The following is a 14688-nucleotide window of genomic DNA, read 5'->3' on the forward strand; positions in this document are numbered from 1 at the left end:
CTGCTTCAGTTCATTTGGCATCCCATCAGATTCTCCACAGGAAGACATAAAATCTGCTGTCATTGCTCACACTTGACAAAAAGGGGCTCAGCGTCACTTTCACAAATCTGCTGTTACCTAGTCTGGCACATACACCCAGCTGGTAATGCAGACGTTTTCTGCACCTGATACACCTTCTGCCTACCTTTGGCTCATCCTTTGCCCTTTAAACATTACAAGTGTGAGGAGGCTGATTAACAGTATCTCGTCTCTTTCTCACACACTATGGGGACAACTGGAGCTTATGACAACAAGATACTTAAGCCAAATCAAATTTTCCATTCAATAGCTCTGATTATGTTCTTGAATGTTTTCTGAAGGTGTAAGGCACAGTAGCTTAGAAATCTTTTATTTAGTGGTACCTTTTAAAATCAGAACAACAATTTGTCTGGAAAGATCAGGCAAAGAACAATCCACAAATCAGAAGAACGCTCTTTTTACCAACTGCTCTTACCTGTGACACCACAAGGTTTCATGCCCTGGGTAAGTATCAATCAGTTCAGTGCAGAGCTCCAACTCTTCCTCTAGACGGCGAGGGAGATCCACACTCTGCTCCTCCGCACAGGCAGCTTCTGCCCCTGCACTCTCCTCCCCCTTTTGAAGGCTAGGGCTTTGCTCATTTACCATTTGATTTTGTAGCAGTACATTATTGTCAGTCACAGTTCTGCCTATCAAGGACTTGAACAAGAATTGGCGGTAATGAAATCCACTATGGTCTGAGACATGCATGGATACCCAATACTTAGTAGATGAAAGTTCATCAAGGAGGACCTGAAACAAAAACGGCAACAGTTACCAACCAGTATGAAGGAGCAATTTACCACCACAGTTTCTGTATTAAGGTAACATCTCTGGGGATTTCAGCCACTGTGGTAAGGGTTTAAGAATACACACAGAAAAATGATATAATCACTGAGCCTTTTCCACTGTGTGCTGACCAGTCTCTTGGAATCTCTGCACAAAAGAAATTGTATTTCTTCCAAAGTCTGAAAAGGTAGGTGTCTCACAAACCTTCCCACAGGGTGAGGGTAAAAAACCCCAAACAACTTACGAAGAGAAATAAGCAGCGGTTTAAAAATCTCAAAATGGCTAGGAATAAAGAGTATTTAGAGGAGGCAGAGGTAGAGGGTACATCAGATTAAATGGGTGTATTTAATGGTTAGATGTATTTTAAGTTTTGCCTCATGCATTACAGGTGTCAGAGGGTGGGTGAGTTACTTAAGGAAAAAAAAAAAAAAAGAGGATTTAAACTATTTTATACTTCCATTTTCCAGGAAAGAATGTCAACAACTAACATTATGTTCCAAGTCCTAGAGCCTGTGGAATACAAAACTGCTTGTCCATAATTAAGTTGCCTGACTTGGTAATTGGTGACCTACCAGACAGGGTTTCGCGACAACTGCAGTAAACACTTACACTGGTGACTGCTGGCACCTATGTATTTTCTCTTCATTCTGAGTGTTTCTAAACCTTCAAAATTAATTTCTAGGAAGACAGGTGAGTTTGGCTACTGAGCAAAGCTTCTTTTACTTTACTTTCTATGAGAACTAATGGTTTTATTTCTTTTTGGGCTTTAACCTCTTTCCTCACATTGCTCCTCCTCTGGAGTTTAAACTGTCCAAAGAGATCAGAACTATCTTTTTCGTTTACTTCTAAAGACTTTGGATATAACTTTACTAGTACATTCTTGCTTTTAATCTCTTTTTCTAAGCTACCTATGTCACTTAACAGGACTGGCTGATCCAAAGCAACTTTCATAGGCACAAGTCTGTCTTTTTCTCCTGCAGCACAAGAGGCACAGCCTCCCACAAGGAAAACCATGGAAATGAACAAGGCTAATCATACACCCTTTTTGTGGTGCACCTGTTCTAAAACATTAGAGCAAATACAAACAATACGAATTGCACAATCTACCCAAGATACTCTTTTTTAGGTCTTGACAAGAGATACCAGCATCATCTTCCTTTTACGGATGAGCAAACTGAAGGGCACTATTAACTAACAGCCCATACAAGGGATTTTTAAGTGGGTTAAAACTCATCTCCAGTTCTGCAGTTTAAACCACAAGATCAACTTTCTCTCTTTTCAGCAGAACTGAGCTTACTAATTTAAATTTCTGAACATTAAAATTTAAAAGCCTATTAAAAACAACATAAGGCTCAAGGGTGATATAAGCAAAATCAGATCAGTTTTTGTTCAGCTGGAACTGATACTATGCACATTATGTCCAACTTAGATCTCAGAATAGTCTGATTTATTTACCTGACACATTTATAAGCTACAAAGTTACAGGGGAACCTTATAGTTATGCATTTAACTCCCTACACAAATCAAACAGAATGACACTCAGCATCACTCCTTACCTGAACTAGAAAACCTCTTTTAGAAAAGCAAGAGAGATGATTGTCATTAAACCTCTTGAGTTCTACAAAAAAACAAAGCCTCTCCCCTAGGAACCTCAGAGTAACAGTGGAAGGTGCTTCGAACAACTGGAGGTAAAACAAAATGCCAGCTTACATCTGAATTCCAACAGAGGTTCTTTGCCATTCTTCTGTGAAGCAAAGAGGAGATGATAACAAAAACACCTCCCTCCCTATTCTCGATAACCTCTTACAACAGGGCTGCTTCTACCTTTGGTGGTGAGCTGAGCACCATGGAAGTGGCACCCTGCTCCAGAATAGGACGTATGCGCTTGGTGACTTTTGCCTCAACCTCTGGGTAGACACTCCCTCTTACACCCTCCCTGATGCTGTGCTTGTTTTTTTTAATGTGCTTACCCACCATCATCTGCAGCCCAAAACCTCCTGTCTGGTCTGGGCCAATGGGGAAAAAGCTGTTAAGGATAACTAGATAAATGTGACAATGTCCACTCACACAAATGACAGGTATCTCTGAAGGTCCAGTCATTTGAAAAAAAGCCAAGGCCTTGCTGGGGATGTCTACAGGAAAAAATACTTTGTGTTTGATGAGCATGCTTCTGTCTTCTGGATGCCACACAAGAGAGGTGTTGCCTCATGACAATCACCACACCACTTGTTTCTTAGCTTATTTTTCCACTGTAGGGCCTGATCAAGTCATTCTCCATCCTGTAATTATAAAGCATTCCTATCCAAAGAAAATAAAAAAGTCTGTCCATCCTTGCTGAACTACATCCTGGTTTTGTACCCGCATGACTTCTCTGAAGCATCACAATGTGTATGAATTTTAACAAACTATAATGATACTACTCTCTTACTCTGGTTCTCTAACACGCAATTATTAGTACCTGTCTGCAGCCCATGTTTTCCCCCCATCAGCTAACTGCACTGCCATGTGAGGGAGGTGAAGTCAAATTTCCCTGCCATTTTCTGAGGCAACTGTTCCAATACCAGAAAGATTAGATTGCTTTGGAACCAGCTATTCTTGACAAATCCCTAACTGACATTAATGAATACCTTTTAAACACTATGTAAACTTGCTAGTGTGGTTTGAATTCTGCAGGAAAAATAAATGGAGACTTCTATATTCCAACAAGATGGTTTTTTACTGTCTAAAGTAAGACAGAAGAAACCTGTATATTCTGTGAGAAAATCTTCCTACATGGGCAAACCTTTACTCTCTAGTATTTAATTTATTTTTTTGAGAGTTTCACTGAGATTCAGTCTGAAAAAGCATCAGGATTACCAAACCAAAGAAAAAAAACCCCAGACCCTAAGAAATAATGTACCCCCTTAAATCCTCCAAAGCAGGTCAACAGTTTCACAAATGACAAACCCGTTTTTAGAAGTCTTATTTCAATAACACGACATATACATTATGTTTCTGGGCCTCTGTTTCCTTGTACACCATAATAAAAACTACCTCAGACTATTTGCAGAGTTTGTATTACAGCAGAAATGTAGCCTTAAATAACACAATGTACTCTAATTTCAGGCAATCTTGCAAGAACTAAACGGCTGTAGAATCACAGTGACTGCTTTTTCTAACTTTTTCAGCACAGTTCCAGTCTTACATCTCAGTGAAATTTAGCATTCTTTCAGATATTCAAACACACAAATTGCTGAATGTACAAAAAGAAACATCAAGCAAGAAAACAACCTGTATATTCTTGTGAAAACCTATGTCTGTTTTGTCCTCATCCTCCTTGTATTTGCTTTTTTCCTCACATCACATTTTGCAAATAATCACTTGCTGATTCTGGCTTTCAAAGTTATCTAGACACAAATTTTATCTCAAGATTTTTGACATCTTATGTTCTACACTTTTTCCTAATTTTCCTGCATCCCAAACACCTACTGCTAGGCCATCTGAAGAGAAGCATTGACCTAGAGTCAACATGAAGATTTCCCAGTGGGTTAAACACTACTTGAGGAGCAGCACCAGTGAAATTTTGCCAGAGAAAACCATCACTTTATTACTAATCAGCCTAAAAAGAGGACCAGTAGGGCGACTGTGATGGCAGGTAAGGCAAATGGACTTGGGAGTTGAACAAATTTAAACCACTTCCTTCACAGGTATGCTTTGTGACATAAATTATCAACAACTGCCAAGGAATAAACCCAGCAGAATAACTGCAGCTCTGGGAAGAGTTATTTATACCACAGTGCAATTCTTTTCTGTTTAATTAAATCAGTAAAGAATAGCAAGTGCAAAAAGCACTCTGTGTTATCCCAATATTCAAAGTACTGTTAGCTAAAGCATAAAATGACTTGAGTTTTAACTAGTGGTAACTTTTTTCCCTTCTTTTTAATCAAGTTATTAAAGACTTACATGGAAGTCCTTGTTTCCTATTAATATAGGCCTCCAACCCTAACTGAAGAAACTAGTTAAAAGCACTACTATACTTTCTGTGAAATTCCTGCTGTCTTTACTTAATCCTTCAATATTTTGAAACGACAGATAAGCTGAATAAGGGTATCAAAACAAGATATTGCATTACATTATCAAAATAATACCTGCCTTTTTCTCTATTAGGAATTTCAAGATTAGTGCTAGATGAAGTATTTTCAGTTGTTCCTTCTTTATTTCAGCTCGCAGAGTCTCATCTATCCTCCTACCACAAGTTCATGAATACTAAGTACCAACAAACCTAACTTTGTACATGGGCAAGTAAAATCTGTTCTTTCTGCAGAGCAGAACTTGTCTACACTGACAGGAAAAATGCAGAACATGTCACAATGTTTTGCTTTTTTCTTTTAAATATTCTTAGCTACCTGTGCTAACTTAATATGATACTTTCCATGCATGTCATATGATCAGCTTGGCAAACCAGTGGGGTTTTTTAGGCAAGGAAATGTAAAACTTTATTCACTATTGCATTATACCTTGACAGCCAGCTTCGCCAAATGCTCTAACACCCAGATGCGATGGGACCAGGCATTGTAGTTGCTCGGGTACCTCCCAGCAGCTTCAGAGCAGACATTCATCTCCTCCTGCACTAGTCGGTGAATTCTCTCCAGAGGTGCTGCTCCCAAGTTTCCTTTAGTCGCAAGACTGGGCAAGGAGTTTTCCTGAACTAGTTGTTGCAGCACCCATCGTCTGGTTAAATGATGTACAGTGTTAATGGTAAGAGAGCAATTTTAAGAGGAAATAAAAATGTTTCTTCGTTTACATAAATCAATCAAACCTTTCTGATACTTCAGTTATCTGAACTACACTGTAACGAGATGACGAATAAGCAGTAAACATAACCATCTGAACTCTAACCATATTGAAAGCTATGACTTTACAATCACATGCCAAAATAATTTAACTCTAGCTGTCTTAGCTCGCCCACTGTCAGTGGTCATGGCTACTTATAGCATACTAAAAGAAAAGAGAAGGAAACAGCAAATTTGTGAAAAAAATTCAATTGTCTGTGTGAGACTTCTGATGAGCTCCTCTTTCAGAGACTTGTATAGCACTAAAATAAAGTATCCAAAATATATATGCACAAACTGTATATGCACAAGATCTATCTGACAGCCCCCAAATCGTATAAGAAAAGGCCACATGGCAAAATGTATGACAGGCATTTTGTTTTCTTTAGTGAGCGTATCTGCCATGCATAAGAAAAAAAATCTGGATATGTTTTACTGAATTTTGTAACTGCCTATCCTATCTTTTTGCACTTCTGTCTGAAATTTGGTATCATGGGGGAAGGGAAAACAAACAATTAATCACTATGGTGATGCAGAAAGAAAATTTTTGCAGATCTTATTTTCTAACATGTATCAATCACTGTCAGCACATTCAAATCCCAGCCAAACATCTGTACAATCATCTTCAAACATACTTTTCTGTTTTAGGCAAATACACGAAAGAACAACAAATTATAACACTATTAAAATACTGCTAGTTTAAGATGGCACAGAAGTTATAGACAGAATTTTTTATTATTTCTAAGATGTAAATGAACATTCTGACTAGTTTAATAAAAATATATTGACCGTCGTAATGATATGGATGGCATCTGGTTCAGCACTAGTTACATGCAAAAAATCATAGTTTTCCAGTGTCAGCTACCATGCAGGAAAGGCTAAACCATTATAAACTGCAAATTTTTTCCCATTATTTCCACATATTCCTTTAACTTCAAACACAGAAATCAAGCAGCATGAGTTAAGAGTATGTACATGATGAAAAGCAGTTGAAGAACAACAAAAAAAACCAGTGTTGCAGAAATTAATCAATGTTGTTGCTACGTTAATGCTACTACAAAAGAAATTAACAGAAATTAAGTAGACACTTGTAAATTAAGAAATGCCTAGGAATATTCCATGTGTTACATTCTAGCTTAATTCGAGAATTTTAAGCTCATGCTCTCACAAAGAAGAGTTTACCGACAAATTATTCTTCCCCAAATTCCTATTTTTTCAGTACAACTGAAGCTTTATTTATGTTTTTTAAGTTTTCTAATGTGCTACATTCAAATCTCTTTAAGGCTGTCTATAAAAGGATGAGATATCCTGTGAAAAATACATCATGGAAAAAAAAAAAAATCGCACACATACTAAGTTGTTTTTTTTTTTTTAAACAAAGTTGAACAATAGGCCTATACTTCACTTGGTTGTGCTACAGGCATTTTATGTACAGTCAGTCATGACAGAGATGGTTAGCTTTGTGCATTTGAGTAATTCTGGAGTTATGTCTTCCAAAAATGTGCTCTGTTATTTTAGTATTTAGCAGTGGTGACTTGATGATATTGCTTACGTTAGAAATGGAAAAAATAAATTCAAACCAAAAAGATCAGACTGGAATGGAAAAGAACTCAACTTTGGTTATAAACGCTAGCTTTACAGATTCTTGTCTTTCTGAAATGCCTGTAGACAAGCAATATAGTAAATAATCATAACAACAACAACAATAATAATAATTACTATTATTATTATTTGGAGTAGGGAAAGAGGGAGAAATCCACAATGTTCAAATATTTACTATTGATAGAATCAGAATTCTCAGGCTGAGAAGTCATGCAAGACAGACGTGGTAAACCTTTAAGAAGATTTATCCCACCTTCAAAGTTTATTTTTAAAATATGCAGCAAAAACAGTGCACGTGATTTTAGTTCTAAGTGTAAAATACAGGCAGATATATTCAAAAGCCTAGGCATGGCATCTTACAATGACTGGCTCATAGAATCTGCTATATTTCTAGATGTCCTCCTTTACCTATGGCTCTCCTTAAGCACAGGAAAAAAAACCCTAGGAAAAATGTTTAAGTTTGGGGGGGCAACAGAAGGCAAAGAAAACAAACCTATGAATCCATGTTTCTGGACTCTTTGGAAACTTGGTTAACGCCAGTTTTCCAAGATGCAAATCTTTAAGTGGATTTAAAGTGCCAGACAGTATTAATTCTTTCCTACAAAAGACAAAATAAATTTGTATGAATAAAAGAAGTACCCTGAAAACAGAACACAAATCCCAATAACAAAAAGCATGGCATTTCCTTTGTATCATAATAGAGCTTCACTGTCAAACTACAAGAGTTTAAAAAGCCTTTGTTGCAGAAGTGGCTCTGTACCAAAGCACTAACTGTAAATAATGAGGCTCATACATTATTTACTCTTGAAGTAAATATACTCTTTTGCAAAGTTGAGGAACATTACAGGAAGGATTCAGTTTAACTGCTGTGGTAGAAAAGTAGTTTTTAGCTTCATAAATTTTCAAATGAGAGATCCTCCCATTCACAAGTACGGGACTTCAATCACAAGTATGACTAAAGTACCATAAACTCCCAAATACATCCATTTAAAGCTCTTTAAGGAAACATTTTGCCATGTGAACCACAGCCTTCAGAATTCTAGCTCCCATAAAAGATAATCTGAAATGATTTTAACATGCCTTATGTTTTTGCTGAAACCTTTGAAGTAATTGCTTTCTGATAGGAAAAGGTTTGACTTTTCAGAATGTCTTGTTACCTAATGCCTTTGGACTTTAGATTAATTGTACATACCAGCAAGTATACCAGCAAGAAGAGAAACACCTATGACAATTCTTTTACAAACACTTAGGTAAAGATTCTGGTCATTTTAACTTGGAAGATTTTTCAGCTTCTAGAAACACAGGATAACTGAAATTATGATTAACAATTGCAGATGTCTTGTTGCCCATTCAGTGTAACAGGGATTTCCCTCCAATTTCTAAGCAGCAACACGTCTCCTAGTCTTTATCATGCCTTCCTATGTCATACAATTAGCTCTTGCTCTGTTCTTATGGTTTAAGTTATAATCCCTGCCTTTCTGTAGCTTCCCAGTCACTTCTCATTAAAACAAATAAATAAAAGACAAACCTACACAGGCATATTACAATTGTTTAGAATAGCTCCAAAGTCAAGATAGATTATCTGTCTCTTCCTAGCAGGTAACACATTTGAAGTTTTTTGGTCTCCTGTGCTTCATTAATCGGATACAACATTCTACGATTGTCAGCTGAGCTCAAATGCCCATTAGTCTTCCACACCATGACTCCAGTCTTCTTGCTCTGACAAGTCCTGCCTGCTTTCCAAGGAAGAGATATCCTTTTCTGAGTCTCGAAAAACACTCTTCTGTATCTTCAAGTTCCGTGCTATTGAGTCAATCACTATCTCTGAAGCTCTCAGCAGAGAATTCAACATAGGGAGTAGGGATTACCCCAGCTTAAAAAGAAACAGAAAATTCTACAGGGAACACTGTATGTGCAGAGCTGCTATTCAGTAAATAACTATTACATTTTTCTATTTTTTAGGCTGCTTAGAATCTATGATACTTTTTTCCCTCAAAATAAAGCAGTGAATTTGTGTGTGGAGAATATAAGATGAATCTGGCATGACAAACACCCCCTGAGCAAGACGAAAACATCCTACTGCAGATCCATCATGTTCTGCCAGCAGAGTGGAAGCCACACACAATTAGTTCGCAGCTTATACTAGCTCAGAATAAAGATTTATCTCCAGCATCTGTGCAGAACGGAGTCTGTCCTCTACTCCCTGACTGGCTAGCTTGACCTGTAATCTACCGAAGTAGGAATTTCACAGAATAGAAGCTGAAACGTTGTACCAGTTAAGTGTCTAAACTTCAAAAGAGCAAACTCCCAGCAGCAGCATAAAACAATGTAGGGTCAGATTCAGCAAAGCAGTCCCTTGGCTAGAGCAGGCTCAGTGGTAAATTCCACAGCTACTGACTGGCTGGTGTAACTACAGCTTCTCCCTGAATGCTAACGGGAGCTTCAAAGACAGACCGCCAATCAGGCCACTAGCCAAGAATTTGTGGGGGCAAGGAGACCACCTGTAGTGATATGTATGCTACGGTAAACTATAAACATTATAAAAGAGAAAACAATCTTCATCCATATTCATTAACATTTCTAATTCCATTTACAACTTTGAACTATTCTTCTCATGTACGTAAGAGCAAATGCTTTTATCTGTCATGCAGAAAAAAGCCAGACTGATAAGGATGGATGTGTTTGCATTAAAAAAAAAAATCCACAAATCCTAAACCAAAAACCTGAATTCAGTTTTAAGTACCACAAGATTACATTATTGTAGTAGATCTAGTACTTACACATGCTCCTAATTCCATTTTATCACTTGAAAGCTACTCAAGCTATACATTTTCATGACAGCGAGCCCTTTGCTATCATTTTGATCCCCCTTTCTTAGAACTGAGATGCTAGAAGGATACAGATCACAGCAGTATCCTTCAGAACTACACCAGCAGTGAAAGAAAAACAAAAAAGGAAAAAAAAAGCTGAATTTGCCATATCTAGCACTGACAGCTACCTGAAGACATCATCTTTCTAGGTCATTTTGTTAATTTTTCATATTGCAATAATGCATCTCAACTACAAGGGCCTATTTTTAATGAGAGCCCTCCTAGACACTAACATATAATATTCTGTTAGCCCTCCAGCCCTTCTAACACTATTCCTTGGAGACTGCCTCCACTCTTACCTAGGCAGCAGAAAGAGACTATTCCCTACGACTGAGATTTACACAAAAAAGTTATCAGATTACAGGGTTATGAAGAACCATTGCTTCTGGGCTCCATTAGAAGCAAGGAAGTAAACTTCTGCTCTTCGTCCTTAATGACTCTTTGTACTGCAGCATGACTAGTGGTGAAGCAAGACTAATCCCAAGAGGCACAAGAAAGGTGCAGAGCGCGGGAGAATGTGTCTGGAATAAAGGATAATTGCCTTCCTCCCCTTCTCCTGCAGTGTATCTATTGAGAGCTATTCAGTCTTGATAAGCTGCATTGCTAATGGCAGCAAATTGAATGGTTACCTCAAAAGCTTTCAGGTATAATATTCGGAGGGGTAAAATTAAAACAGTGAAGACAGACAGAAGACATCAGTTGGGCAGTACGTGATTCAGCAAAAAGGATATGCCAATCTAAAGGTTACAAATGGCCCTCCTTAAATGACAGAAGGAAAGCAGAGTGACAGTTCAATGGGATTTACATCCCCCCAAAATGTGGGCCAAACATAGGCCTTCACATAGAGCAGTGTAATCTTTAGACTCCACTAACCAAATAAACAAAACCCTTCAAATAAACACAAAACCCAAACTGACCAAAGAAACAAAACAAACTAAACAACAATAAGAAAAAAAAAAAAAAAAATCAGTCTGAAACTATCTGCAAGGCATACAGGATAGAAGAGATTTTTGTCACTTCTTTGGCACTCCTTAGCTGAAATCCTCTTGCTGTGTCACTAATTACCAGTTAAAACAAAGCTTACAGCTGACTGGCACGTAAGGGTCCAGGCCTCCCTGATGTCATCTGCTGAGCGCAACATACCTCACGTTCCAGGCAGTGGTGAAGTCAGGGTTCAGCAGCAGCAGGGTACACGTGGTATCTATCAGCTCTAAAACAATTGAACAAGAGACACAATATTAGCAATGATTCACTTACAGCAGTGTTGTCTCTCCACTCTCCTACTCCCTGTCCTTCCCCAAAGTCTCTCCCCCGTGGACTGCTGTACCCAGGGATGCCCACCTCTGCAAAACACTGCTCCATCTCATTCCAGAAGAAATGCTCGTTTAATTTATGAGGCAGCAAAATCTGACAGATCCTCCCTTTTCATTATTTCAAATAACGGACTTCTATCTTGCTAATAACTCACATCCAAGAAGTTTGCAGCTGGCAACTTCTCACCACAACCTGTAGTGCTATAATCAAACATAGAGTATGCCCATAGAGTATAGAGACAGCGATTGCATAGAATCCTTGAGTATTTAGTAATTAAAATTGCAGACATGCTGTATATATCATAAACAGAGAATTCTTCAAGGAAAATCCAGTGATTTTTAAATAATATAGTACCATTAAAAATATATCCTAATATTTCAGTAGAAGTCTGAGCTGCAGATGGCTGCTGTATACTATACTATACTGTACTATACTATACTGTTACAAAAAATACAAATACTATAAAAAGCCTGTAGGTAGGAAAATGAAACACCATAACCATGAATTAGGATCACAAAATAACTCCCAATAACTGCAGAGAAAACACTTCAAATACGTCCTGAAGTGACAGCATTGCTTCAGACTAAGGTTTTAAGACTAATTCAGTAAAAAAGAACAGACATTTGTTTGCATCCCTCCATTTAAGCACTGCACAAATTTCAGATTTACATTATTACATTTATTTTTAACAATGTCATAAAAACAAGACTGAGGTATACAGTTGCTGAGAACAGAAGAGTTAATTTCATTGTAACCCAGTCTTTCCCTTTGCACTCCACGACACTATTCCAGTGGTTTGAGTCCCACCAGGGTAACACTTGAGCTTGAGATAATGAGGGACTGTCACTGCCTTGGGCCCCTGAACCTCTGCTCTCAGGAGACACAGCATCAGCTCACTTAACCTGCCATGCAATCACAACTATCAAATTTACACGGTAATTTTGCAATTGATTAAGAAGAAACTTTCTTCAAAACTGAATGTGACTATCCAGGCTTTCACTGCCAAGAAATTTTGATAACATTATCTCCTGCATTTAACATACTAAATCGATTGTACTCCAGGTGATTTTCAGCAAATAAGAGGCACTTTATTGCTTTACAAGGAAAAAAAAGGAAAAGGAAGAGTATCTCGTGGAACTACCTCTATGGTTAATGGAGTTAATGTGACTGTAAAATGAAACTTTAAGTCACAGATTAAATGCAAAAATAACGGAGCATATTAATTCAAAATGCAAAGGAACATGGCTTCATGTATCTTTTAACCAAGACTTCGAGAGGTTAATATTCAACTGGGTCAAAAAATGGAATACCTTTGTATACAACTGTATGACTGCTCATTCATGTCCAAACAAAGCAATTGTGTGTTTCCCATAGCGTTCCCATTTACAAGGAACATGTTATGCCATCACATAATGCAGGGGAAAAAAATTCTTTAGTGTACTCTGTTGATTTTAATAAGCTGTTATTGTGATATTTTAAAAATTACCTCAAGGAACTAACTTAACTTTCCATTTTCATGTTTTTTAGTTGCGATGTGGGCTTTTTTTCCTTTAATGAAAGATTTCCTTTTAAACCCCTCTTTGTTGCCAGGGAATTAATATTTCTCATATGTGCAAAGCTTCTTTCTCATTTGCTGCCTAAATATACAAAGCTTTTTCTTTTGACTTACCCAGCCCCTGAATCAGCAAAGTACCTCAACACCTATTTAATTTTAGACAGAATAATTGCCCAGTTGAAAAATCCAGGATTACTCACATTACTTACATATGTAAAATTAAGACCTACTAAGTGTTTTGCTGGCTACTGTTTCTGTTTTACATTCAAAAAACTTCACTGGCAACATTTAACGAAACACCAGTTTCATGAAGATAGATCTATAGTTAAAATTGTGAGCTGTCATTGTTTCATGGAGACTTTCCATTTTACCTTCTCAAAGTATTAGTAGTTATTCTACATTTTAAAAATATCTCCATTTTACATATCATGAATATACATAATTAAATGGTGTTTTTATTCTGCTATTATTACCTTGTGTCATAAACAATACACATTGCCTTCCAAAATGCAACAGGCCAAGAGCTAATAACTCTTCCACGGTAAAATAAATCTTTAAATCTAATTCACAATACCTACTATATGGCAACCGAGAGTTTCTTCATTAAAAACAAAAACAAACCAACCAACCAACCAACCAAAAAAAGCCAAACAAAACCAAAACCAAGCAAACAAAAAAATCCCCACCAAATAAAAAAACCCTCAAACCCAAAAAACTTCAATACTAGCTTCTCTCCTAGAAAAAGAGTCACATATATTTTAAACTTGCTTCAGGTTATATTTAATCTAGACTGCCAGCAACTTGCTGGCTTGGTATGATTTTTTGAAACACATTATGTAGAGTTCAGAGCATCAAATCTAGGTTGATTGAGACTCCCCATGGTGAACTTTACTTTCAGCTGCTTATCACTTTGCCAAGAGGTCACTGGGCTGCATCTAAGTGTTCCAGTGCTCAACCATGTTACGTGTCGATGCAACAGGACTGTGCAATAAAGGAACTCTGTCTGCAGGATGTTTTCACTTGTTAGGAGGGAAAGGTAAATTAAACTGTACCATAGAGGATAAAAAGAAGAGATGCAGCAAAATGCTGCAACAAAGAACAGGATTAGAGCCAGTTCTGAATTAGGTCATTAAAAATACTGAACTTCTGAGTGCTGAATTTTGTAAATACAATGATGGTTTTAGTAATTATTAGGTACTAACCACTGTATATGCTACGGTTGACAAGACATATTAAGCAAAAGTCTATTACAGACTAGTTTGTTCTTTTGAATACTTTTTACAAACAGTTTTCATAGTCTACATGGCTCCACTTAGTAGGATAAACAAAGTATATTCTTCTAAGTCATGATTTCCAGCCAACATGATTATTCTGTTAATGTCAAAGGTCTGGAACAGCACCAAATAGAACCCAACTTAAACAGAAGCTTGTCTACCATTTTGGCTGTTTTCCCATAACAGAGTTTCACTGTGTCCTGAATATCAGCAAAGGAAAGAAGAAGACAAAAGGAAAATAAAAAAGCAATATCCAGTTCTTTCATGTTTATGTTGCTTGATGCTTTGTGCAACAAGTAACGGACGAAGATTTCATCAAGTGTGGATTCTGAGCCCGAGATGACAAATGACCCAGTTTTAGTAACCTGTGAGCTACTTTTCAATAGAAAGTCTTATGACAGATCTGGCACACAATG

The 14688-nt window shown here is 37.3% G+C and overlaps 1 protein-coding gene across 1 annotated transcript in view; it reads right to left on the reverse strand.

Annotated features, from left to right (window-relative positions):
- The window catches only part of PTAR1 (protein prenyltransferase alpha subunit repeat containing 1), a 36226-nt gene that overhangs the window by 9236 nt on the left and 12302 nt on the right, over positions 1-14688 (reverse strand). The window contains exons 3-6 of the mRNA XM_065657015.1: positions 11273-11339; positions 7753-7857; positions 5343-5556; positions 494-810 (exon numbers count right to left, since the gene is read on the reverse strand). Coding sequence (XP_065513087.1) covers positions 494-810; positions 5343-5556; positions 7753-7857; positions 11273-11339 — 703 coding nt within the window. The remainder of the gene's footprint in view (positions 1-493; positions 811-5342; positions 5557-7752; positions 7858-11272; positions 11340-14688) is intronic.

Source organism: Caloenas nicobarica, chromosome Z (genome assembly GCF_036013445.1).
Source record: "Caloenas nicobarica isolate bCalNic1 chromosome Z, bCalNic1.hap1, whole genome shotgun sequence".
NCBI classification, from domain to species: domain Eukaryota; kingdom Metazoa; phylum Chordata; class Aves; order Columbiformes; family Columbidae; genus Caloenas; species Caloenas nicobarica.